Source organism: Microcebus murinus, chromosome 6, assembly GCF_040939455.1.
Source record: "Microcebus murinus isolate Inina chromosome 6, M.murinus_Inina_mat1.0, whole genome shotgun sequence".
NCBI lineage: Eukaryota > Metazoa > Chordata > Mammalia > Primates > Cheirogaleidae > Microcebus > Microcebus murinus.
The window spans coordinates 88,078,672-88,105,216 of record NC_134109.1 but is presented as its reverse complement, the minus strand read 5'-3'; the positions used below and the strand labels follow the sequence as shown (position 1 = coordinate 88,105,216).

The window sequence follows — 26,545 nt, the reverse complement described above, 5'->3', positions numbered from 1 at the left end:
CTGCAGGGCCCGCGGGGCCGGGAGGCGCTCGGGCCGCGGCGGGAGCGGCTGGCCCGGATAGGGTTGACGGGAGAGCCCGTCCCGTCCCGCGCGGGGCCGCCACCGCGACAGCTTCAGCCGCGGGGACTAGAGTCCTGAGGGGGAGCAGCCTGCCTTTCTGAATGCTCGGGACTTCTGCCCCAGAGACTTCGCCGCCGAGATCCGCGGGTGCACGGCTTCGGAAAAGAAGTTGAGAATTTTGCCAGGTCATCTCTGCCTGGGCACAATCAGTGTGTATTTAGTGTGTTTCGTTGAAGCTCTCCGACTGTGTTGAATCAGCGTGCCTATCCTCAAGGGTGCATCGTGAAAACGGAAACCAAAGGAACGATATAGGCCTGCTCTGTGTGTTTTCCCACTTTAAGCTTGTTTTCAGTACACATACTCTTGCTTTAAACCTCATTGGACTGTGTCGAGCAGACATCTGTTCAAAGGAGGGGCAGAGACTACCGTACTTCTGAGAAGGGGGCTTGGTAATGTGGAAATATTTTAAGTTCTCTGTCCAGATTGGTTTGCTGTCTCCATTCAGGCAAGTTACTTTCTGAAGTACAGTTTATATCTGCAAGAAGGTTTGGATTAGTCCATAAATGATTCTTGTAAAGTAATTTGCCATCCCAAAGATGCACTCTTAATTTATTATGCAGAAGTTAGTGGTCAGAAATTCTTTTTTGCAGATAGTTTATCTCACGTAAGGACCGACTGACTGGGTTTAATTTTTTTTCTTGTTGACATGCAACTGTCATCAGTTTTGGAACTTCCATTTTCAGGCTCAGACTTTGAGTTTAAAGGAAACTAAAGACAACGTTATCTCATTTTCTTAATTTTTCTCTCTTTTTAAGTATTTCTCTAGAACAAAACCCTATGTTAACATATGTTAACACAAATGACATGTTAGATAGGAGTGACATTGTCTTGCATTTTTGCAAATCTTTTTACTGTTTGGTGTAATAGAAGACAGCTAGATTCTTAAGTCTACTTCTGCATTCAGTCTGTTGTGGTTATCATACCTTGTAAACTCTGGAAAACTCCACTGTGGACTCATAGTTTTGTTTGTTTTGTTTTAAAAAGAAATGTGTTATTTCTGTCCTGCTTTCACCATACAGGTCAAATCAGGATATTATGCAAGACACATTTTAAAAATATGGATAAGATTGATTCCTATTCTTTTTTTCATGGGCTAACTTTTTTAAAAATTGAGATTTAAGTGCATAAACAATATCACAGATAAGGATTGCATAATCTGCATATGATCCTGGAGACTCAGGAACATTTGGAAATATTCTAAGTGAGTAAACTCAAGTTTTAATTCCAGTACATATTTTTATTTATTTAATTGTTTTCCCTTAGAAATCTAGAGTGTTATGAAGGTACATATTTTAATGGTGTACACAAGTAAAATGCCAGTTCCACATTAGATGTGGCTTGTGAAAATTTATGTGTAAATGTTATCTTTGAAGCTAGAACACTTTGAAAACACTTTTAGAGTTCCAGATTTAAAAGGAATCCTACAATGAAACCTTTGGTGAAACAAAGAATAGTTTGCATATTAGAGTCCTCTGACTCTTTGAATCAATCTGTGTTTTCTAGGTTGGGGGACAGTTATACTGTAATGTGTAAAAATTTAAGGCCATACTTTAATGGTTTTGAAAGGAAGCTAAATTTGTTTCCAGTTGTTTCTGTGAACTCTAGTCTGTATCTGTCAGTCTGTAGTTCTCTAGTGTTCCATCAACAGGAAGCATCTGGTCGTTCTTCATGTAATTGTTAGAAAATGCCAGGTGTATTTTTAATTTTGCTATTCAAATGAATATAGGCTGGATCTTGGTTAATTTTCTTAATTTTAGTTTGTTTTTCCCCCCTAGCATTTTTAGAGTTCTTTATAATGGGCCACAACTCTTGTAGAATGGATTTTCTTTCCCTCTTAAGTACTTTGTAAGTTAGAAATAGTAACAGGTAAAGCGTACATATCATAAGGAATTCAGAATCGTTACATGAAATGTTGAATCATGAAACCTGAGTGCGAATGAACTCACCAATGGCCTCCATCTCTTCTGTTTCATTTTGCAAACATTAGAAAACAATCGCGAAGTCTTGATGTTCAAGGCAAGTTAGTTTTCTAATGAACATCATTTCTTTGACCCCAAGTCTTTCCAAGTAGTAATCAGAATGTTTCTATAGCACTAATATGTCTACTTTGGAACAGCTATAATTTAGTACTTAGGTTTTCTGAAGATGTTTGCTCCATCATGCTCTCTAGAAGGTAAATCTAGTACTAGATGAGATTAGTATTAGGCACTGTGTGTTTTCTCATAGTGTTGACAGCACTGCTCTGCACAGAGAATATACTTTGGTGTGATCAGCTGTCAGTTCGGTTGTCCGCAGGCTAGTGTACCTTTATTTGGATTTAGTATGTCCATGTATTAAGAGTAAAGGCTTAACCTTGAAGTGATTTCTCCACTAAAGATAAATCCAGGCCGGACGAGGTGGCTCTCGCCTGTAATCCTAGCACTCTGGGAGGCCGAGGCGGGCGGATTGCTGAGGTCAGGAGTTTGAAACCAGCCTGAGCAAGAGCAAGACCCCGTCTCTACTATAAATAGAAAGAAATTAATTGGCCAGCTAATATATATAGAAAAAATTAGCCGGGCATGGTGGTGCATGCCTGTAGTCCCAGCTACTCGGGAGGCTGAGGCAGTAGGATCGCTTGAGCCCAGGAGTTTGAGGTTGCTGTGAGCTAGGCTCACGCCATGGCACTCACTCTAGCCTGGGCAACAAAGTGAGAGTCTGTCTCAAAAAAAAAAGATAAATCCATATGCAGAGCCATTGACATATTTAGAAGTAGAAATCTTAAAGCTCTTAGCCCTTGTTCTCTTACTGTTTAATGGGAATAATTATAAAGACTGTCAGGGCCTCAAATCCTAATGCACAAATAGGGAATGTGGAAAAGACTTCATAATTGTACATTTAATATGAATCAACACTATTGTGTAATTTTTTTTAAAAAAGTAAATTTAAGTTGGTAGAACAGCATATAGAAAGAGCAAGTGTTAGCACCACTTTACTTTGTACTGGTTGTAATATACTTGGGATATCATGTCAGCTTTTTAGGTAGCAGGAGACCTTGTATCCATTCTCAGACTTTATATGAGAACCACTTGGAGATCAAATGAAACACACGAACACACACAAGGCACACACATGCATGCCCAAGCTTAAGTAGGAGCTGGGCCTCTGTTTTTCTCAAGTTCCCAAAGTGATAGACACCCAAGTTTTGAAGTCACTGTACTGTTAGAGCATATACGGAGACCTTGGTCATAAGGGAAATGGAAATGAGGGATGTTGAAAAAATGGGATGTCTGACCTAAAGAAGAGAAGCCTCTCTAAGAAATTGTAGCCACCTTTAAATATTTGGAGGTCTGTCACACAGAAGGATCAGGTTTGATTTGACCCAAAAGAATTAGGCTCTATGGGTAGAAGTTAGATGCAGATTTCAACTATCTTCTGAGAGAAATTTCCTCAAAACTAAAAATGGAATGGGTTGTTTTGGATGGTATTCTGTCTCTGTTTGCTGATGGTGTCCATATTGGAGATAGAGTAGAGGAATTTATGTGCTCAAGGAAGGATCTGGGCTAGGTGTCTTCAAGTTCCCTGCGAACTGAGATTTTATGAAATATGTTTAGGTTTGCAGGCACATGGTGGAAGAGCAAAGCTAATTGAGTGAAACAAGCTGGTTAGCTTATGTGGATCAAGGTTTCACATTCTTAGATAAAGATAAATGAGCATTAAGTAAGGCTATTTGATGAAAGGCTTTACATCAAGCTGTACTTCTGCAGACTCAGAAGCATTGTAAATAGGCATAACTTCTGAGATGGAAATTCCCATTTAAAGAAAATTATCTAGATGTAATAGAGATGTGTGTGAAGATTTAGTTGTGAGCATACCAATTACAGCATTGTTGTGTGTATTTAACCCCCACAGTAATCATATGAAGTGGGTAGTATTAATCTCCATTCTTTGGAAGAGAAAATAGGCATTAGAGAAAAGAGGTTGCTTCCCCAAGGTAGCTGAGTTAGTGGTAGAACTAGGACTTGAATCCAGCCAGTGTGGCTCCAGAGCCAGTAGTATTCTTGATCACTATGCTGGAAAATTGTAAACAACCTAAATGTTTCACAGTGATTGTTATGGCACATCTCTACAGTGTATTACTACCAGGCCATTGGAATAATTGCATCAGAAGCATGTAAAGACATGAAGAGATTTCTTGGTGTGTTTAAGTGAAAAGAGTAGATTTAAAAACATGATTCTTCAGAGAGGAAAGCAAGGATAGGAAGAAAAATAAAAAAGCAGATGAAAACCACATGATTCTATTTTGGTAAAAAAAGGAAAACCAAAAATATATTGATGTCTGGAAAGGTATGTGCCAAATTGTTAAGTGCTTATTCTGAGTGGAGTTTTATAGGTGATTATTTTCTTTTTGCTTATCCAAATTTTCTAACTTCTATACTGAATATGAATTATTGTGTATTATAATTAAAATGTTAAGATGTTATTTTTAATAAAAATTATAGATATTAGCATAAGCCGAGAAAATTGGATTTTATACTATGCATTTTATGCAAGTTGATTTGGGAATTGCACATAAATGAGAATTTGTAAATGGATCAAGTGTGTTGTATTTTTTTTAAGTTTGATTCCTTACCATTTTAGAAGTAATGTGTTAATTTGGAGGACAATATCAGTGACTCCTACCCCCTGACCATAATCAGCTCTCTGTTTTGTTGTGTTTTATTCATCTTATGTGAATCTAGCTCTGTTGCCCGATAGAGTGTAGTGGTATCATTACAGTTCACTGTACCCTCAAATGCCTGGGCTCAAACAGTTTTGCCTCAGCCTTCTGAGTAGCTGGATTTACAGGCATGCATGCTACCACGCAGGTCTTGCTCTGGCTTGGCTCTTGCTTATGCTGGTCTCAACTTCCGGTCTCAGGTGATCCTCCTGTGTTGGCCTCCCAGAGTGCTAGGATTATAGGCATGAGCCACCATGCCTGGCTGTATGTGTAATATTTTAAAATATTGTGTTCATCCAAGTTAGTCACTATCTAGCTATGTGACTGTAGGCAATTTATTTAATCCCTCTGTGCCTCAGTTTCCTCCTTTATAAAATGGGGATTATTATAAAGCCTACCTTATGGTGGTTGTGAGGATTGAATGAGTTACTACATAGAAATTAATTAGAACAGTGCTTGACACTTAAGTTAATAGCTCAATACATGTTAGCAATTACTATAGGATCACAGTCCACTATTTAAAACCTTTGGGGTAATAGGCTTTGAAATATTTAGGATATAGGCAAGGTAATAATTATATAGCCTTCTAACAGAATCCCATGCCGTACTTCTCTTCAAATGTTACTATTTCTGCAGCAAAATGTATGAACATTTACATTGAACAGGATAAAGAGTATAAACGCTTCATATCAGTTCAGGTAAGGTTTTACTACCAACAATGAGTTATTTTGGGTTTCAGAACTTTTGGGTTTTGGAATTATAGATAAGGAACCTGTAGAACATTTACTCAGTTTTAAGTCCTATTTTAATAAAACATACATCTTTTCATGGTATTACATAGCTTTATGTAAAGTGCACAGTAAATTAAAATATAAAAATAATGAAAAATGTCCAACTTCATTGTTTTGGTTAAAAATATACTAAACCCACTGATACTATAATTCTCTTTTCAAAATATGCTAAATCCATTGTTACTGTGATTCTCTTACATAATGTAGAATCCTCTAGACGAGACTTGATAGTTCCTCTACCTCAATTAGCTTGTTTATATCTCATTACCTTTGAGGGATAAGATACTTCTAGTATGGTAGTTTACTACAGTAAAGATTCTAAAAAGGAGGAAGGTAGAGGCCACTACGATACCTCTTTTAGCACACTCTTCTCATTCTGTATATGTGGAGACTGAGGTTGACATAAAATTAATTATAGCACTGGACTTTGGGATTAAGTTGATTTTGCTTATGATAAAAGCTGTTGGATGTGTAGCCCCTCTGACTCCAGTCATCCTTTTTTTTTTTTTTTTTTTTTTTTTTGCGGGGGACAGTCTCACTGTCACTGTGAATAGAGAGCAGTGGCATCATTGTAGTTCACTGCAACCTCAAACTCCTGTGCTCAAGCAATCCTCCTGCCACAGCCTCCCAAGTAGCAGGGACTATAGGTTCAAACCACCACACGCAGTTTATTTTTTCTATTTTTAGTAGAGATAGGGTCTCCCTCTTACTCAGGCTGGATCTCAAACTCCTGAGCTCAAGTGATCCTTCCGCTTTAGCCTCCAAGAGTGCTAGGATTACAGGAGTGAGTCACAGTGCTTGGCCCCATATGTTGAAATCTTAACTTCTAAAATGATGGTTTTGCTGCATGTAAAGGTGTAAAAATAAAAAAAAAAAAAAAAAAATAAAATGATGGTAGTAGGAGGTAGGGGACTTTGGGAGATGATTAGGTTATTTGGGTGGAGCCCATATGAATGGGATTAGTGCTCTTAATAAAGAAGCCGGATAGCTTGTTAGCCCTTCCGTCGTGTGAAGTTACAGTGAAAAGACTGCTGTGTAGAAGCTGGTCCTTACCAGACATCTTAACTGCCAATACCTTGATCTTGGACTTCCCAGCTTCCAGAACTGTAAGAAATAATTTTCTGTTGTTTGTAAGCCACCCAGGTTATGGTATTTTGTTGTAACAGCCCAAATGGACAAAAACACTTAGCTTATTCCTTTGTGTATTAGATATAGCCTGTACTTTGACATCTGTCACTTTCATATTTTACTGGTCTCTTATTGTTAAATTTTTCTACCATCGATTTCTTCTGTTTTTCCTCACAGGTCACAGCATATTTATGGAGGAAGGTGAGTAATTATGAAGATTTCTTGCACACTGTAAAATTATGCTTAACAATTTCAAATGGCCCTAGCTACTTTTTGGCAATCATTTTATTCTCACTTTTCTGTTGTTTCATATTCTTCTTCCTCTTTAACTTATAGTAGATGCCATTTACTTCTACCAAAATGGAAAAAAAAAATAGGGTATGAGCTTGTACATTTTTTTTTTCATTGTCACTTGACAAATCTCTGTGATTTCATCTTTTTTTATAAATTGAGTGCAATCATCTTTTGCTTGGGAATCTTGCTGCCACAGGTAACTTTTCATGTCTGGTCACATTGATCATTATCTGCAATGGTTTTTCCTCCCTACTTTTGAATATGTACAGATTATTACGTTTTGGAAGGAAAACAATCAGTTTTGATGAACTGCTGCCACTGTTCTTTCTAGCTATCTACCTCATTTCCTTATTTCAAAATTTTTATTTATTTATTTATTTTTATAAATATCCTTTCACTTCTCCCCTTGCCCACCAATAGGAGCTGCACATTCTATTTTTTTCTTTTTCTTTTTTTTTTTTTTTTGGGACAGAGTCTCGCTTTATTGCCCAGGCTAGAGTGAGTGCCCTGGCGTCAAGCCTAGCTCACAGCAACCTCAAACTCCTGGGCTCAAGCAATCCTACTGCCTCAGCCTCCCAAGTAGCTGGGACTATAGGCATGCACCACCATGCCTGGCTAATTTTTTCTATGTATTTTTAGTTGGCCAATTAATTTCTTTCTATTTATAGTAGAGACGGGGTCTCGCTCTTGCTCAGGTTGTTTTTGAACTCCTGATCTTGAGCAATCTGCCCACCTCGGCCTCCCAGAGTGCTAGGATTACTGGCGTGAGCCACCATGCCCGGCCTGGCCTCAGCTCTTTTACTACTACTTTCCTAACTTACTGCAATTTTGGAATATCATATTCAGATTGTTACTTCAAAGGACATGCTTCTTGTTAATAATATTGGCTTTATTCTGATTTTATTCAGCCAGTATATGTGTTATAGCCAATTTCCACTGAGGTTTCTTAACATTCTTTCTTTCCTTGCCCTTCATTTTAGCATGCCATTCTGGTTTTCCATTTCTGACTGCTAGTTTTCTGTTTTCTTGTTTTGTGATCCTCTTAGCACTGTCATTATTCTCATCAGTACTTGGCCCTCTGCTCCTCTCTCTTGGTCTTCTCTCAGAATGATGTTTTTTTTTTTTTTTTTTGAGACGGAGTCTCGCTTTGTTGTCCAGGCTAGAGTGAGTGCCGTGGCGTCAGGCTAGCTCACAGCAACCTCAAACTCCTGGGCTCGAGCAATCCTTCTGCCTCAGCCTCCCGAGTAGCTGGGACTACAGGCATGCGCCACCATGCCCGGCTAATTTTTTATATACATATCAGTTGGCCAATTAATTTCTTTCTATTTATAGTAGAGATGGGGTCTCACTCTTGCTCAGGCTGGTTTGGAACTCCTGACCTTGAGCAATCTGCCCGCCTCGGCCTCCCAGAGAGCTGGGATTACAGGCGTGAGCCACCACGCCCGGCCAGAATGTTTTATATTTGGTGACTCCTAAATGTGTACTCTCCAGATTTCTAGCTCTAGCAGTTTGCTGGATGTTTCCATTGGGAGGCTCAAGGAATTTCTATCACTTTTAGATTTATTACCCAGCCTCCTACCTCCTAATTTTTGTTAGTTTCATCATCATCATACTTAAATCTTGAAGTTGTCTGATGCATGTTTTTCCTTCCTTCCTCCTTCCCTCCCTCTTTCTCTGTCCCTGAGGCTGGAATTCAGTGGTGTAAACATTGCTCACTGCAGCCTTGAATTCCCAGGCTTAAGTGATTTGCCTGCCTCAGGCTCTTGAGTAGCTAGGCCTACGGGCATGCACCGCCATGAGTAGCTAAATTTTTTTGTAAGAGACAGGATCTTGCTATGTTGCCCAGGCTGGTCTCGAACTCCTGGGCTCAAGTGGTTCTCCCACCTCACTCAGCCTCCCAAGCCTTTGTTTCTTATATCCATCAGTAAGCACAATTGTTTGTTCTTTACTAGTTTGTTGTGGGATTCTGCATTGTTTATTATGTCCTATTATTTGCCCTTTTTAGCTTTAGATTCTTCCCTGAATCCATTTTGCCTATGGCTGCCAGAATAAAAACTCTTTTGAACCCATTGCTACTAAACTATAAGCTTGAGGAGAGAACATGTACTATTGCTCTTTGCCCTTTCCATTGTGCCAAGCCAAGTGAATTGAACCTGTGCTTAATAAATGTTTGAGTGGATCACTGTTTGTTCAAAAACTTTGAATGACTCCCAGTTGTCTGCAGGATAAAGTCCAAATTCTACTGACTTTCCAACCTTTTCATATTACCCTCTCCTTCTTCAGTCTTATTTCTTACTACTTAACATTATTAAGCTGGTATTTTCTCTGTAATATACCATGCTCAGGGACAATCTCCTTGTTTTTTTTTTTTTTTTTTTTTTTAAACCTTGGTCACTCTTTGAAAGGGACAATCTCCTTGTAATCTTCCTTTCCCTTGGTCTGTCAAAGTCTGTTAAGGAATGTTTGCCCTGTGCCAGGCACATTTCTAATTCTGGCATTGTAGTAATGAACAACACAGAAAACAAAGTCCCTGTTTTCTCGGAACTGACATTTGTGGGGAGGGACACAGTAAAACAAGCATATGATGCTAAGTGGTAATGAGTACAATGAAAGGGAATAAAACTAGGCAAGGAAATAGAGTGGTGGGATGTGGCCGCTATTTTAGACGGTCTGTTCTCTTAGGGCATCTTGGAGTGTGGAGTAAGCCATACAGTTGTCTAAGTGAAGAGCTTCCTAGGCAGAGGAGACAGCATATGCAAGACCCCAAGGTGGGAACGTGTTTGGGTTGTTCAAAGAATTGCAGAGTGACTGAGGGGGAATGATAGATGACCTGATGGAGATAGTGGGGGGGCCAGGTTATGCTTCAAATGTTAAGTCCTTCATTGAAGAACCTTCCTTGACTACTTCATCTTGTTTGTTAATTTAAACCTCTGAACCCATATAGCAATTATGGAAGTACCTTTCAAGTTATTTTTTATTGTGATTCACAATAAGAAATGTACTTGGTGATCATGTATGTACGTTGCTGTGTATATGTGTGTACACATGCATGCATATGTATATATGAAGGCCACATTTGATATATGCAGATATTTTTAAAAACATTGGCCTTAACCCACTGAAATGATTTCATAGTCTGTTAATGGGCTGTGCCCCCATTAACAGATAATGCTGAATAGAGTGAAATTGTTTAACTTACCAAAAATCTATTGACTGGTAGGCTAGAAAGTGCTAGATACTAAAATACAGATAAGAATAAAATAAGTCCTGTTTGGTTTCCTGAGGCTTATGAGAGAGGAGAGCTTGTAAACAAATCATTTGTAATGTGGAATCCATATAATATTGGAAGTATGTTCAAGGCACAGTGAAAAAAATAGAGAAATGATTAATTCTTTTTCGCTGAGAAGGTCAAGGGAAGTTTGTTTAAGGAAGTATTGTCTGAATTGGGTTTTGGAGGTAGAATAAGAATATTTGATCAGGTAAATTAAGAGGAAGAGGAAGACTTCTTAGGGTGATTTACAAAGGAGTGGTATCGTGAGACACAATAGCATATAAGGGTAATTATAGATAACTCTCTCTTGTTAGAGTATAAATCCAAGTGAGAGAATGGTGAGATGATGAGGCTGCATTGAGGTACAGGTTACATCCTTAAAGGTCTGAAATGCACTGGAGTTGCCACTTATTTAATGATTATGTATATTAGGTGACAGTAATATAATGTATAGTCAGAATTACTTGTAGGAGGTTGCCACATGGAAAATAAAGATAACATCTTTTAGTAAGTCCAGTGCAGCCAGGTTTTTCCTCTAAGTGATGAAATATATCATCGTTTCCTCAGTCATGCCCTAGAGGAAGATGGTCTATGTTTATGAATTATGTTGTACCCAAAAAACCTTTTAAACCATTAAACTTGTATACATTGCAATGAGAAGTTCATTTTGTAGGAAGCATTTGAGAATTGAGACCTACTGAGGAAATGGGAAATTCACATTTCAGGCTAATGCTGGGAATTATATTTATGAAATAGAATGGTGGGTGGCCAAACATATAAATCATTTTTCACTTCAAGTTAAATATACATATGGCCAGCCTGGGCAACATGGCAAGACCCTGTCTCTGCAAAAAATAAAAAAAAATTAGCCAGGCATGGTGGCATACTTCCATAGTCCCAGCTCCTAAAGAGGTTGAGGCAGGATGATCACTTGAGCCCACCAGTTTGAGGTTGCAGTGAGCACTCTAGCTCAGGCAATAGAGAGAGCCCAGACAACCCTGTCTCAAAGTAAGTAAAAATAAATAAATGAATAAATAAGGTTCAATTCTACTGTATTGTATAGGTGATTCGAACACACGATTATGTATATGTTTTAGATATTTGATAAATTTGGCCAGATCACAATTTAAGATTTTTACTTTGTGACAGAGTTTATCATATACAAATTTAAAATAGAGTGGGGGGATGTTTGCAACATATATAACAAACCAGAAATATACATAATGTACTCCTACAAAGACACAATGAAATGGAAAAATAGATAAAGAATACCAACAGTGAGTTTCAGAAGAGATAACTTCTGTAAGTGGCCAACAAACATTTGATAAAGATATGCAATCTCAGTAATTTGAGAGAAGCATTTTTTAGTTTTTAGAGACAGGGTCTCACTCTGTCACCCAGGCTGGAGTGCAGCGGCTTGATCATAGGCCACTGTAGCCTTGAATTTCTGAGCTCAAGGGAGCCTCCTGCCTTGGCCTTCCAAGGTGCTGGGATTACAGTTGTGAGCCACTGCACCCGGCCAAGAGAAGCATATTAAAATAGAAAAGTGACATTTTCTACCCACAATTCAGGCAAAAAATGTAAAACCTTGGTAATATTGAAACTGGCTATATTGTGAGGAAATAATATTATGCACTACTGTTGGGAGTAAAAGTTGGTATAGCCAATTAGGGGATATAGTTGGTGTGAGCAATTTGGTAGTATCTATTAATTTAAAATGTTTATTAAAGTCTGTCTGTTTTCTGCACTAGAAGAGGACTTGTATATGTGCATAAGGAGGCATGCACAAATATGTTTATTGTAGCATTGTTTATAGTAGTAAAAAACTGAAAAAATAAATGGTCATAAATAGAGAAATGGCTAAATAAATTGGTATAATCATACTGTGGAATATCATATAGCAATTAGGAAAATAAGTTACATATACTATTGAGTGATAAATTATAGAGGAGTATATACAGTATGATAGCATTTATGTAAATAAGGAAAAACACCCTGAACAATAGTGTATTTTGGAGGAAGGGTTATGTATATATGCATGTAAATGCAAAGAATGTGGTTTGGTAGGATAAATACTAAATTAATAGTAGTACTTTACTCTTGAGTGGTGGGTAAGGGTTGAGTTTTGTAAGTAGAGATAGGGAGAGATGATTAGAGGAAACTTTAGCCTTTTCAGTAATTTAAAAAAATTTTAGATTATAATTGTTTTACAATTTTATTTTATTTTATTTATTTTTTTTTGAGACAGAGTCTCACTTTGTTGTCCAGGCTAGAGTGAGTGCCATGGCGTCAGCCTAGCTCACAGCAACCTCAAACTCCTGGGCTTGAGTGATCCTTCTGCCTCAGCCTCCCGAGTAGCTGGGACTACAGGCATGCGCCACCATGCCCGGCTAATTTTTTATATATATATCAGTTGGCCAATTAATTTCTTTCTATTTATAGTAGAGACGGGGTCTCGCTCTTGCTCAGGCTGGTTTTGAACTCCTGACCTTGAGCAATCCGCCCGCCTCGGCCTCCCAAGAGCTAGGATTACAGGCGTGAGCCACAGCGCCCGGCCTGTTTTACAATTTTATTAAAAATAATAATGATCAGTTTGACAACAGGATGGACAATGCTTGGGGAAGGGGAGACCAGTCTTTATAGTGGCAAAGAGAATGGTGAGTAAAAGATTAATTTAAAAATGATGTGAGGGCATCTTGGCAATATTTATCAAAATTACAATTATATTTACTTTTGTCCCAGCAGTTCTACTTAAGCGGATTTATCCTAGAGATGTATGAAATGAAATGATGCATCTACAAAGTTATTAACTGCAGTATTAATATTATAATAGCACTACTGTTCAGCTAGAGGAGACAATAATAAACTAAGGCATAATTACACAATAGTATTTTTATGCAGTTGTATAAAAAAATGAGGAAGCTCTTTATGAACTAATAGGAAAAGATCTCCAGGGTGTGTTGAGTAAGAAAACCAACTGCAGAACAGTGTTTATGTAATAATGATATATTTTGGTAATTATAGATTTACTGGAAGGACATCCATGAAACTAATAAAGGTGATTACTTGTGGTTGGGGTGTTTGCGGGGGTGGGGTATGAGGAAGGGGCACTGAGTAGTGCAAATGCTTCCCTTGGGGGTTTTCAATGTATACATTTCTGTTTGCATTTTTGAGCAATAATGCAAGCATTGCCTATTGAAAAAAGAAATGAAGAGGAAAAGAGATGTGAAGTAGACCTCATAGGACTTGACAGCCAACTGTCTTAATCCATTTGGGATGCTATAACAAAGTACCATAAACTGGGGAACTTATAAACAACAGGAATTTGTTTCTTACAGTTCTGGAGGCTGGGAAGCTCAAAATCAAGATGCCGGCAGATTCTGTGTCTAGTGAGAGCAGCTCTCTGAAGCATCTTTTATAAGGGCACTAATTCCATTCATGGAATTATGAATGGAACTGTAAGGTCTGTCCTTATGACCTAATCACCTTCCAAAGACCCTGCCTGTTGCCCAGGCTAGAGTGCAGTGGCATCATCATAGCTCACCGTGACCGTCAACTCCTGGACTCAAGTGGTTCTCTTGCCTCAGCTCCCAAGTAGCTAGGACTACAAGCATGCACCAACATGTTCAGCTAATTTTTAAAAAACTTACAGATATGAGATCTTGCTGTATTGCTCAGGCTAGTCTCAAACTCTTGAGCTCAAGCAATTCTCCTACCTTGGCCTCCCAGAATGCTAAGATTACAGTCATGAGTTACCATGTCAGGCCAGCTGCATTGCCAGATACCATCACCTTGGAGTTAGGTGGTATATGAATTTCAGTGCATGAATTTTCATGCATCAGACCATTATACTAACTGTATGTATGTAGAAGATAAGGGAGAGGGAGGGGTTGAGTATAGAGTCCACATTTCTAAAATTAGAGATTAAGAGGGTGATAGCATTATCAAAGAATGCAGGAGGAAGATTAGGTTTTGGCATGTGCATGGGATATTCTGGACACGCTAATTAACAAACCTACTCTTGGTAGTATGTATTGGTATAATTTATGTATGTTAGATATGGAATTCTTGAGCTTATCTTAAACATGAATATCAAGTAGTCATCAATAAATACTTTTTATCCTTAGAATTATAGATGTTTATGTTCTGGATTTTATGGAGAACAGTAATTTGTAATTTTACAGTCCTAATAGGGCCACTGGTAAGCATAGGTAAATAGAGAATAGAGATAGATATGTATGATAGATGTAGATAAATAGAGAACATATTATATATCTGATAAATACATAGCTTATGTGGGAAGTAGGAACTTTATTAGCGTGGTTCCAATGTTCCCATTTATTTTTTATTTGTATATATTCATGAGGTATAATTATAATTTTGCTACGTTGATATATTGCATTGTGGTGAAGTCAGGGCCTTCAGTACCATACATCACCAAAGCAACACACATTGTACCCACCAAGAAACTGGTTCCAATTTAATGACATCTTTTGGTAACTGAAATTCAAAGAAACAAAAATAGTTTTGAATGAGGAAGTGATCTTTAGTTTGGGGTAGATGAGATTATACTGTAATATTTAAAAGTCTGGTTTAGGGAAGTTTATAATAGAACATATCCCTGGTTGTCTAGTAGTTAGGATTTGGCAAAAAAATAAATGAAAGAAATAGAACATAAAAGTACTTTTAATGTAGTACATTTGGGAGTAACTGTATATAAGACAAAGAAGTTTAACCTAATAGAGACAAGGAATCACAACATTTTGTTAGGTGCTGTTTAAAACAAGCTCTTGCAATGTGTGAAATTAAAATTCTTTTTGAATGAGTTATATTTCAGAATCTGATTTTTGAGGCCCTAATTTATTCATACTACTTTTACCTGATTTTTATTTGGCTAGAGTCAAAAATAAAAGGAGGAGCGTAGACACAAAGCCCATACTTGTAGGACTTGCATATAAATTTAGCAGTTCTTTTCTGGGTTTATGTTAATAAGGATTTGGGTATGGAATAGTAATGAAAAAGAAAAATAAGTAATTCTTGCTTGATATTTAAAAATTTTAACCATTTTAGGTCTGAAGATATTTTCTTGGCAAATTTTACTATTTAAAATGCTTTAAAAATTCAAATTATGTTATATATAGAATCTCATAATAGTTGGAGATGATCTTGTTTAAGAGAGAGTAAAAAGGGGCTTAGGCCAGGCGTGGTGCTCACGCCTGTAATCCTAGCACTCTGGGAGACTGAGGCGGGTGGATTGCTCAAGGTCAGGAGTTCAAAACCAGCCTGAGCAAGAGCGAGACCCTGTCTCTACTATAAATAGAAATAAATTAATTGGCCAACTAAAAATATACAGAAAAAATTAGCCGGGCATGGTGGCACATGCCTGTAGTACCAGCTACTCCGGAAGGCTGAGGCAGAAGGATCACTTGAGCCCAGGAGATTGAGGTTGCTGTGGGCTAGGCTGACGCCAGGGCACTCTAGCCCTGGCAACAGAGTGAGACTCTGTCTCAAAAAAAAAAGGGCGGGGGACGGGGCTGAAACTCTTACTGTTCTGTTTCCTCCAGCCTGTGCTTACCCCTTTACCTACTTTCCTCAGTACTGACGTCTTCTGGAGCATTGGGAAACACAATTTAAGAAATGCTGGATTGGTCTGGGCTAGAGTTTGGGTTTGGATGGACTCTGACCTCTTAAATATCTTTGATCTGTCCCAGTTGAGTGAAAATATGAGGCTAGCCCCGGCTAGAGTGAGGACCGTGACATCAGCCTAGCTCACAGCAACCTCAAACTCCTGGGCTCAAGCAATCCTTCTGCTGCAGCCTCCCGAGTACCTGTGACTACAGGCATGTGTCACCATGCCCGGCTAATTTTTTTCTCTCTATATTAGTTGGTCAATAGCACATTGTATAGAAATTCACTTTAATTCAAGAAGCATTTAGTTCAGTGGTTTTTGATCAGGAATGATTTTTGCCCGCAGGGGACATTTTGCAGTATCAAGAGACTTTTTTTGGGTGTCATAAAATGGAGCAGTGTGCTACTGGTATCTAATGAGTAGAGGCTATGAGAGATGCTGTTAAATGTCTTATAATGCACAGGGCAATGCTCACGTAAACAAGTTGTTGGGCCCATAATTTCAGTAGTTCTGAGAGAGGAAAAAGCCTTGGTTAGTTGATTACCAAGTATGTGTGCACCACTGTTAAAAAGTAATTCTGGGATTAAAAGATACTAAAAAGCAAGTCTTGGTCTTCTCACAAGAAGCTTATAACCTAGCCAAAGCATCTTGAACTTAACAAGTCTGGCCAAACTCTTTAACACTTGACCTACCCTATCTCACTCTGCCATCTTTATCTCAGTAAATAATCCCACTTTTCACTAAGTTATTGAGGCCAAAAACCTAGTTGTCATCTTTGACTGCTCTTTTTCTTTACACCAATATCTAATACAGTTGACTCTTTTTTTTGAGGCAGAGTCTCACTCTGTTGCCCAGGCTAGAGTGAGTACTGTGGCATCAGCCTAGCTCACAGCAACCTCAAACTCCTGGGCTCAAGCAATCCTTCTGCCTCAGCTTCCTGAGTAGCTGAGACTACAGGCATGTGTCACCATGCCCGGCTAATTTTTTTCTATATATTAGTTGCCAATTTCTTTCTTTTTTTTTTAAATTTATAGTGGAGACGGGGTCTCGCTCTTGCTCAGGCTGGTTTCGAACTCCTGACCTCAAGCAATCCACCTGCCTCAGCCTCCCAGAGTGCTAGGATTTAGGATTACAGGCATGGGCCACCGTGCCTAGCCTACAGTTGACTCTTTTTTTTTTTTTTTTGAGACAGAGTCTCGCTTTGTTGCCCAGGCTAGAGTGAGTGAACCTCAAACTCCTGGGCTCAAGCAATCCTACTGCCTCAGCTTCCTGAGTAGCTGGGACTACAGTCACGCGCCACCATGCCCAGCTAATATTTTCTATATATATTAGTTGGCCAATTAATTTCTTTCTATTTGTTAATAGAGACAGGTCTCGCTCTTGCTCAGGCTGGTTTCGAACTCCTGACCTCGAGCAATCCGCCAGCTTCGGCCTCCCAGAGTGCTAGAATTACAGGAGTGAGCCACTGAGCTCGGCCTACAGTTGACTCTTGACAACATGGGGGTTGGGGCACTGCCTCCCTTGCAGTCTACAAGCTGCATATAACTTTCAACTCCCCTAGAATTTACTACTGTGTTTCCCTGATAATAAGACCTACCCATAACATAAGCCCCAGCAGGATTTGCACATATATTTGCATATGTGCATATATTTGCATATAAATACATATATTTGCATTTGCACAATATAAGCCCTACCTAGTGATGGGCGTGGCTGTGCAGCATATCTGCACAACCCATGCATTTCGTTGTAGAGGGGTAAAGAAGACGAGCAGCCCTTCTCATCCGCCCTATGATAGCTCTATGCTCGACATGAGAGATTGGGGCCAATGGTTCTAAAGGAAATAGAGAAGGTCTTAATTGGAATTCCAGAAAGAGAAGAAGAGAGAATGAGGCATTTGAAGAGATGATGGCTATTTTTCAGGTCCAGTGAAAGATACCAACCAAAATTCAAGAATCCCAATGAAGCCTAAATAGGATAAAAATAAGTCCATACCTAAGCACATCATAATAAAGTTGTAGAAAACCATGATAGAGAAAAATCTTAGAAGTAGCTGTAGAAAAAGAAAACCATCAAAGAAGCAAAAATTAGACTAACAGATGACTTCTCAACAGCAATGGTGAAAGTCAGAATCTGACAGTGAAATGATGCCTGCAAAATGCAAGCTACCTGCCAACCTAGAATTTTATGCCCAGTGAAAATGTATTTAGAGATTGATGGTGAAATAAAGATATTTTCAGACAAAGAAAAAAAAAAGATCCTTCCAGACTGGGAGCAAACAAATATAATAAACTAAAAGAAAGTACCCAAAATTATTTGTACCCAGTAATACTTTGAAATAAAAAAATAAAAACCAAAACAACAACAACAAAAAAGGTATTTTCAGATAAGAACAGCTTGTCACCAATATCTCACCCATGTAAGACAATTTAAAGCAGCATTGTTCAATAGAAGTTTCTGTGATGATAGAAATGTTCTTCATCTATGCTAATATTGTAGTCACAAGCCACCTAGAGCTATTGAGCACTTGAATTGTGGCTAGTGTGACTGATGAACTGAATTTTCAGTTTTACTTAATTTAAATAGCCACATGCAACATATGGGACAGTACATTTCTAAAGGATATACTTTGGGGAGAATGAAATTGATCCCAAATTGCAGGAATGAAATGTATAAAGTGTAAATGAAAGGTAAAGAAAGTGGTATATATTTGGAAAATGAGTATACATTACATTAAACATAGTAAGAATGTCTAAGGAGTAAAAACAAGGCAATAACAGAAGTGGGATAGGTGAAGTTCTAGGCTCTAAGGTCTTTATTTTATCTAGAAGGGGGTAATTTTTAAAAATATCTTTGTTATGGAAAAATTTAAATATAGAAAAGAATATAATGAATCTTCTTGTCTTCATTACTCAGCTTCAACAATTATCTGTTTATGAATAGTTTTTTATATATACCCCCAGTTATTTTAAAACAAGTCCTATCTTGTTGTAAAATAAAGATAGGACTTTATAAAATCAACCCATCTATTTAATCCATAAATACATTGTTTTTATCTCATAGAAGATAGGAATTTAAACTATAATTCTTCAAATTGGAATCCAAACAGTCTACATATTGTACTTGATTGATGTATTGCTTAGTTCTTTTAAAATCTATAGGTCTTTGGGGAAAGGGAGAATAAAGATTTTGATTAACTTTAGGCTTCACTTTCCAAGAAAGAAGTCAGAGGAAAAGAAAAAGAAAAAAAAAATAGACTTTATTGCATGGTAGAATTTATAGAGAACCAATAAAAGAACAGAAACAGAGGGTATAACTTCCAAATCAGTAGAGGAAATAAATAGAATGTTAAAAAAAGAATCAATCTAAAAGAAGGTTGCAAGAAAGGAGAGAAAAGAAACTGAACAGGGGACAGATGGAAAGCACAAAATATGGTATTAGATTTAAACCTAGATATGTAGTAATTAGAGATAAAAGATCTCAGTGACCACATAAGTGTCATCCCAGCCCGAGCTACCATCAGCTCTTGCCTGGAATAATTTTCTAATTAGTGCCTTCGTTTCAGTTCTTGCTTCCCTCTATGTTTTAACCATAGAATAACAAGAGTGGTCTTTTAAAAATATAAATCATATCACAGCGATCTCCTGTTTAAAACATTCTGAGTCTGGGTGTAGTGGATCATGCCTGTAATCTCAACACTTTGGGAGGCTGATGTGGGATGATCACTTGAGGCCAGGAGTTTGAGACCAGCCCAGGGAACATAGTGAGACCCTGTCTTTACAAGAAATAAAAAGTTAGCTGAGTGTAGTGGCGTGCACCTATAATCCTAGGTAATGAGGAGGCTGAGGTGGGAGCCCAGGAATTCAAGGCTGCAATGAGCTATAACTGTGCCATTGCATTCCAGCCTGGGCAACAGAGTGAGACCCTGTCTCAAAATAATGTAATATAAAATAAAATTAAAAACCTTATAATGCGGGTAAGGTTCTACATGATCCAGCCTGTTTATATCTCCATGATTGTATTTCCTGTGAAACTTCTTCACTGTAGCTCAGGGCCCTTACACTTGCTGTTCCATCCTCTGGATCACACCTGCGTCCATCAGAATTCTTAGTTCTAAGCAACTGAAACCACATCTCGTTAATGTAGCAGAAAAGGAGTTTATCAAGGGAAGAAACTTCCACGATGGGCTCTACACACTTGCTTTTTTTTGTGCACTGTCTTATAAGTTAAAGTCCAGCACAGATGCTTCTCTGTTGAAGTGGAGGTTGTATGACTGTCCCTAGCTGCATGGGAAGCTGGTAAGGCAAATATTCAGGTTTCTGCTTCTTTCAAGACCCATAGGGAGGGGAATTCCCCAGGTGTGTGAAGGTGTTCTGATGCTGAGCAACCAAAAGAATGACGTGTTCATCATGATTCTTCCTTTGGATCCTCTCTTGCTTTGCTTCCCTCTTTCATTCCTATTTCTACTCAACTGTCATTGCCTCAAGGAGGCCTTTCCTAATCACTCTCTCTAAAATGGCACTTACCCGTCTAGTACTCTGTTTCTTACCCTGCCGTACTTTTACTTCATAGCATTTGTTACCACCACCACCACCACCACCACCACCACCACTATTTATTTATTTACTTTATTGCTAAGTTCTCCTCCCAGCACATAAGCTCCTGGCTATTCATATGCTCAGTAAACACTTGTTTAATGAGTGAAGGAGAAACATGTAGGTTATGTTATAAAGTGCTGAGAAAATTTAAAGGGTAGGATTATTGAATTAGCTCATTAAGAAAGCCTTATTGGAGAAGAGATATTTTTGAAATGGGCTTTGATTGAAGTATAGGATTTGGAGAGAAGGGATGTAACCATTCTAAACTGGGAAAAAAGCGTGAGGAGAGACCTGGAGTCTAGGAAAAAGTGAGCACATATAGGATAAGGAAGGAGAATAGTTTAGAATTTGATAGCTGTCAGGGTCTTGTGTAAGTAAAAGTTGAGAAAAATCGATGAAGTGAATATGTGAGGTTGGGGCAATTGATAGGACTTGAATTGTAAGATGATGGCTTTTGACCTAATTACTAGAGAGTAAGAGATAACTAGTTTTGTTTGTTTTTTTTTAAATTAGGCATGGTGGCTTACACCTGTAGTCCTGGCTACTTGGTAGGCTGAGGTGGGAGGATTGCTTGAGGACAGGAGTTTGAGACCAACCTGGAAAACATAGTGAAAGTCTGCTTCAAAAAATTAATAAATATGCTATGGTATTTTCACATAGCTGAGTACTATGCACCTGTAAAACAGAATGAGAAAAATCTCTATGTAGTATTTTTCAGGATATAAAGTGGGAGAAAAATGCAAAGTACAGAACTGTATGTGTAATATCTTATGGTGTAAGAAGTAGGGGATAAGGGTATAGAATATGGGTCATTAAATATGAAATGTCCACTTTTGAATCAAAAGTGTAGGTTGTCATATCTGAAATAAGAAGCAATACAATTAATCAAAGTAAGCGCCTAAACTGTCGACACAGTTTTGCCATCTTAATGGTAGCTTGTTTCCAAGAGGCATGGAGAGCGAGTGACAATGAAATCACCAGAGGCGTTTTCCATCGCTTGTTGAGAATTGAATATTTTTCCTTGGAAGAAGTGGTACAAAGCCTAGAAGAAGTGATAGTCAGTTGGTGCAAGGTCTGGTGAATATGGCGATGACAGAGGGTTTCCAAGTCCAGCCTCTGTAGTTTGAGCAGCGTTGTTTGTGAGACATGTGGTTGAACATTGTCTTGCAAGAGGATTGGCCTGTCTCTATTGACCGATCTCAGCTGCTTAATTGCAAGCATCCTCATGATTTCATACAGTTGGTTGCAGTAGACATCCGCTGTAATGGATTGACCAGGTTTCATGAAGCTGTAGTGGATAATACCAGCGCTGGACCACCAAACAGACAACTTCAGCTTTTTTAGATGAATACTCGGTTTTGGACTGTGTTTTAGCACTTTGTCTTTGTTCAACCATTGTGATGAACACCTGTGATTGTCAACAAGAATCCAGTTTTCACCACACGTAACAATATGATGTAGAAGTGGTTCACCTTTATGTCGTGACAACAAAGAAGACAAATTTCAAGACGATTTCTCTTCTGATGCTTGTTTAATTCATGCAGAACCCATCTATCCAGTTTCTTTACCTTGCCGATTTGTTTCAAAGGGTCTAATATTGTTGAAATAGTAACATCAAACCTTGCTGCTAATTCACGCATAGATTGAGATAGATTGGCTTCCACTACAGATTTCAGCTCATCATTATTCACCTTGGTCTGAGGTCACCCAGGTCGCTCATTTTCAAGATTAAAATCACCAGAATGGAACTTCTCAAACCATCAGCCTACTGTGCGTTAATTAGTCACATCCTTCCCAAACACTTCGTTGATATATCGAGCTGTCTGTGCTAGATTGGTTCCACGGCGGAACTCATATTCAAAAATAGCATGAATTTTTGACTTATCCATGCTTTTGCAAAAATTGCTTTAAAAAAATTTAAAAGATAATCACAAGCCAAACTCTGCATTTGAAAGACTGAGGATGTATGTTCACAATAAACATAAAACAAGAAGTGTCAAAGTGAAATGTCAGAGATAGATAGTAACTGTCAAACTTAGTACTTAAGGAAATTGGACATTTCATCCTTAATAATCTAATAATTTGTTTATGTTGCAAAGAGAAAAACTGAAAAGATTAATTAGAAATTAGTAAAATTGTCACCCGATAGTGAGGGTGACTGGGAATGGTATGAAGGAAACAGGAATGGAATGAGATTTCTGAATATAGCTTTTAATTTAGCTTTGACTTTTGAATTATGTACAGTATTTTATACATTCAAAAATAACAATAAAGTTAAAATTTTAAAAATCCTTAAAATTGAAAACAAACTTAAACAATTGAATCCATATCAAAATAGTTACTTAAATACGTGGAGAAAACACTATTTCAAGTGATTTGATAGTATACTAAATGGCATATTATATGCTAAGGTCTAAAAAAACTGCAAAGAAATCTTAAACTTCATTGATTTTATTGCTTGTTGTAATATGGGCATTTTTATTTTGATAACACATGATATATAGTAGGATAATACCAGTAAGTCTTTATGCTCGTGTATTAGGAAACAATAGAGGTAATAAGTATAAAATCAGAGATGCTAAGCAAAACTGATAATGTTGAACTTGAATTGTAAATGTTAATATGAATTCATGATTTAAAACACTTCTTAATTCCATCTAAATTTATATTTCTTTCTTAGCTCTGTTCACCAAAAGGACTTAGAAACAATAGGTCACTTTGGTAGATATGAGTACTTTTAATACCCCAGTTTTGGTCTTTAAATTCTTCTACTTAATAGAACCCAGAGCTCCTCGAAGAAATGGCTGATCCCAGTCTGGGACAGGAGATGTACATAGTGAACCTGGAACATCTTGTGCCAGAAGCAGGAAAGCTTTCAAAGACACAAAAGCCAAATTGAAGAGGCTCTTTCTGGCCAAAATTGGGACAATTTAAACATCAAAAGTAATAAAGAGAATAATTTGCTTAGACAATGAGTGTATAACATTACTCAGTAAATAAAACAGAACAAATAGATCTGGCTATTATACCTATTATTTACTCTGAAAATTGATAATTAAGAAGAATTACACATTTGAATTGCCTTTTCAGTAGAAAATATAGTTAATGAGGAATCCCAAATAATACATGTAGAAGGAATTAGAGAATTAGAAAATCACAATTTGTTACGATAATTGATTTGGGCCAGCATCATTAATGGGCGCTAAACTGTTAGGAAAAAAAGTTTGATTGAGAATTGAATATTCACACGAGACCAAAGTATGCCTCCACAAATTACTAGTTAGTCTCAAGGTAAAGAACAGTGTAACTTTACAGCGGATAGTTAGGCTATCACTCACCTAGTTATTAATCTTAATATGATTAAAAATGAATGGATTCCTCAGATGTCAAACTTTAAAAAAATAAAAAATAAAAAAAGTAAAAAAATAAAACAAAAATGTTCTTCCTCATGTGATTCAGTATCAAGTATATTAATACTGAAATTTTTTTGTCAAAAATTTTAAATCTGAATTTAATCACACTTTTAAGATTAACTTTTTATAAGTCATAGGTGAGTTAGAGGAAAGTTAAATACTTTCTTGAAGAAATCACTGTCATGGGGGGAGAAAAAAGGGGTCGAGTAGATGGGAGAAAAGGAAGTTGTCCTAGAATAAAATTGATTTAGAAATAACCAGATGCAGTGTGTATAAGCTGTAAAGTGCATTTTCTTAGGAAAAGGATAAAGCAAGACGACCAGATTTTAATTTAGAATGTGAGTGAAGATGGGTGCAATGGCATGCACTTTTGTAGTCCCAGCTACTGGGAAGGCTGAGGCAGGAGGATCACTTGAGCCCAGGAGTTTGAGGCAACTTAGGCAACACAAATAAGATCCTGTCTCTTTAAAAAGAAAAAAATAGAATGCGGATGTTGGGTATATAGGGTGTGTGTGTGTTTGACTATACACACATACATATATATAGTACATACATACACATACTTTTTATATTTGAAAATTTTTATAATGAAAATTTAAATTTTTTTGTGTTGATGGACACTTAGGTTATTTGTAGATTCTTTTTTTTTCTTTTACAAATAGTGTTTCTATAAACAATCTCATACATGTTACTTTCCTTGTTTATGTGTTTAAGAGTACACAAGAAGATAGGGTAGCTACATAGCAATGGGATCCCTGGGTCAAAGGGTAGGCACATCTTTAATTCTACTAATATTGATAAATTGCTAATCATAATGGCTGCGTTGATGGGGATTTTGAACAAAGGAATCATGAGATGTATATCTTTCCTAGTACATGGTGAATTCTTTGAGGGCGGGTACTGTGTAGAGGCTCGCATATAGAAATGTTTGATTGAGTGAAATTGTATTTTAGGGGGATTGCCTGGCAGCAGGATGGAGAAACTAGAGTTAGGTCAGCTGAGAGGCCATTGTGATGTTTAAGGTATGAGGCAATGAGTAGGTAAGACTGGTGGTAGTGGAGAGTAAAGGATGAATGTGAGAAATCTTGGGAAGAAAGGATGAGGATATGTGCATTCTTTTTGTTGGGCAGAATATTGATGGTTCATTGTTGTGACTTTAATAGCCAGCAGTTTCTTGGCTTCACTTTGTAGTAAGCAGGTAAGTTATACTTCTCTGATTAATTCAAAGCCATCTACTGGCTAGGTCCAGTAGAGTTCAAGCCTTATCTTCATCCTCTGCACTCTTTTCAAGCCTCATTCTCTTCCTGGGATACGTATGTGTGATTTAAAACAAACTAATAGTTGAATGGGGTAAAGGCACAGTAGGTTACAGAGATGAGAGAATTTAGTAGAATCCAAGGGTCCCTTGATTTCCAGATGAATTTGTGAAGTCTTACAAGGATAAAAGCCTGGCCTCCTTTAATTTTTAGAGGGAAAGCCTATCCAGAGTCATGACAGGGACAGTTCATCGGATGCAGTATTTCTAAAAGATTTACCTTAAATCTTATTTTAAAATGTTGCAGCTTCTTGTGAGTTCTGAAGTTAGTGACTTTAAGAAGTTTTGACTAATGGCTCTAGAACAACTCTCTCCAAGAGAAATACAAAGTAAACCACACATTTAATTGAAAATTTTCCAGTAGACACATTAAAAAAAATTAAAAACAGGTGAAATTATTTTTTTTAAAATTGATTTTTAGAGACGAGGTCTTGCTATGTTGCCCATGCTGGAGTGTAGTGGCTATTCACAGGTGTGATCATAATGTACTTCAGCCTTGAACTCAAGTAGTCCTCCCACCTCAGCCTCCTGAGTAGCTAGGACTATAGGCACACACTATCATGCCTGGCTGTTTTTTTTTTTTTTTTTTGATACAGGGTCTTGCCCTATTGTCTGGGCTAGAGTGCAGTGACATCATCATAGCTCACTGCAACCTCAGACTCCAGGGCTCAAGTGATCCTCCTGCCTCAGCCTCCCAAGAATCTGGAACTATAGGCATGCACCACCATGCATGCTTGGTTCATTTTTCTGTGTTTTGTTTTGTTTTGTTTTGTAGAGACAGAGTCTCGCTATGTTGCTCAGGCTTAATTTTTTACATTTTGTAGAGATGGAGATCTCAATATGTTGCTCAAACTGATCTCAAACTCCTGGCCTCAAGTGATCCTTTTGTCTAAGTCTTCCAAAGCTCTGGGATTACTGGTGTGAGCCACTGCACCTGGCCTTTTATAATTTAGCATATATACAGTACATACATATGTATACTTTTCTATATTTGAAAATTTAAATTTTTTTCTATTGATGGACACTTAGGTTATTTGTGGTTTCTTTTTTTTCTTTTACAAATAGTGTTTCTATAAATAATCTCATACATGTTACTTTCCTTGTTTATGTGTTTAAGAGTACATAAGAAAGTAGGGTAGCTACATAGCAGTGGAATCCCTAGATGAATCTAACAATCCTATTTCTGAAAGTAATTTCTAGAAAGTACAGTTGTATGTGTATATATTGTAGCAGTATTTGTAAAAATGAAAAAATTAAAACTAGATCAGGTAAATAATGTACTCCATGTAT

At 37.5% G+C, this 26,545-nt stretch overlaps 1 protein-coding gene across 11 annotated transcripts in view; it reads left to right on the top strand.

Moving 5' to 3' along the window:
* The window catches only part of GABPB1 (GA binding protein transcription factor subunit beta 1), a 60,638-nt gene that overhangs the window by 753 nt on the left and 33,340 nt on the right, over positions 1-26,545 (top strand). For 2 of the 11 annotated variants that reach the window (XM_012763500.3, XM_012763506.3), the window contains exon 2: positions 6,913-6,936. The exons of 2 other annotated variants lie outside the window; for them this stretch is intronic. Coding sequence is in view for 4 of the 9 variants with exons in the window: in XM_012763493.3 (XP_012618947.1) it covers positions 5,416-5,514; positions 6,913-6,936 (123 nt within the window). In the remaining 5 variants the exon portion in view is untranslated. Of the gene's footprint in view, positions 1-30; positions 5,515-6,912; positions 6,937-16,983; positions 25,139-26,545 lie in introns of those variants that run through there. 7 more of the 11 variants (XM_012763493.3, XM_012763495.3, XM_012763501.3 and 4 more) reach the window with 7 other exon arrangements.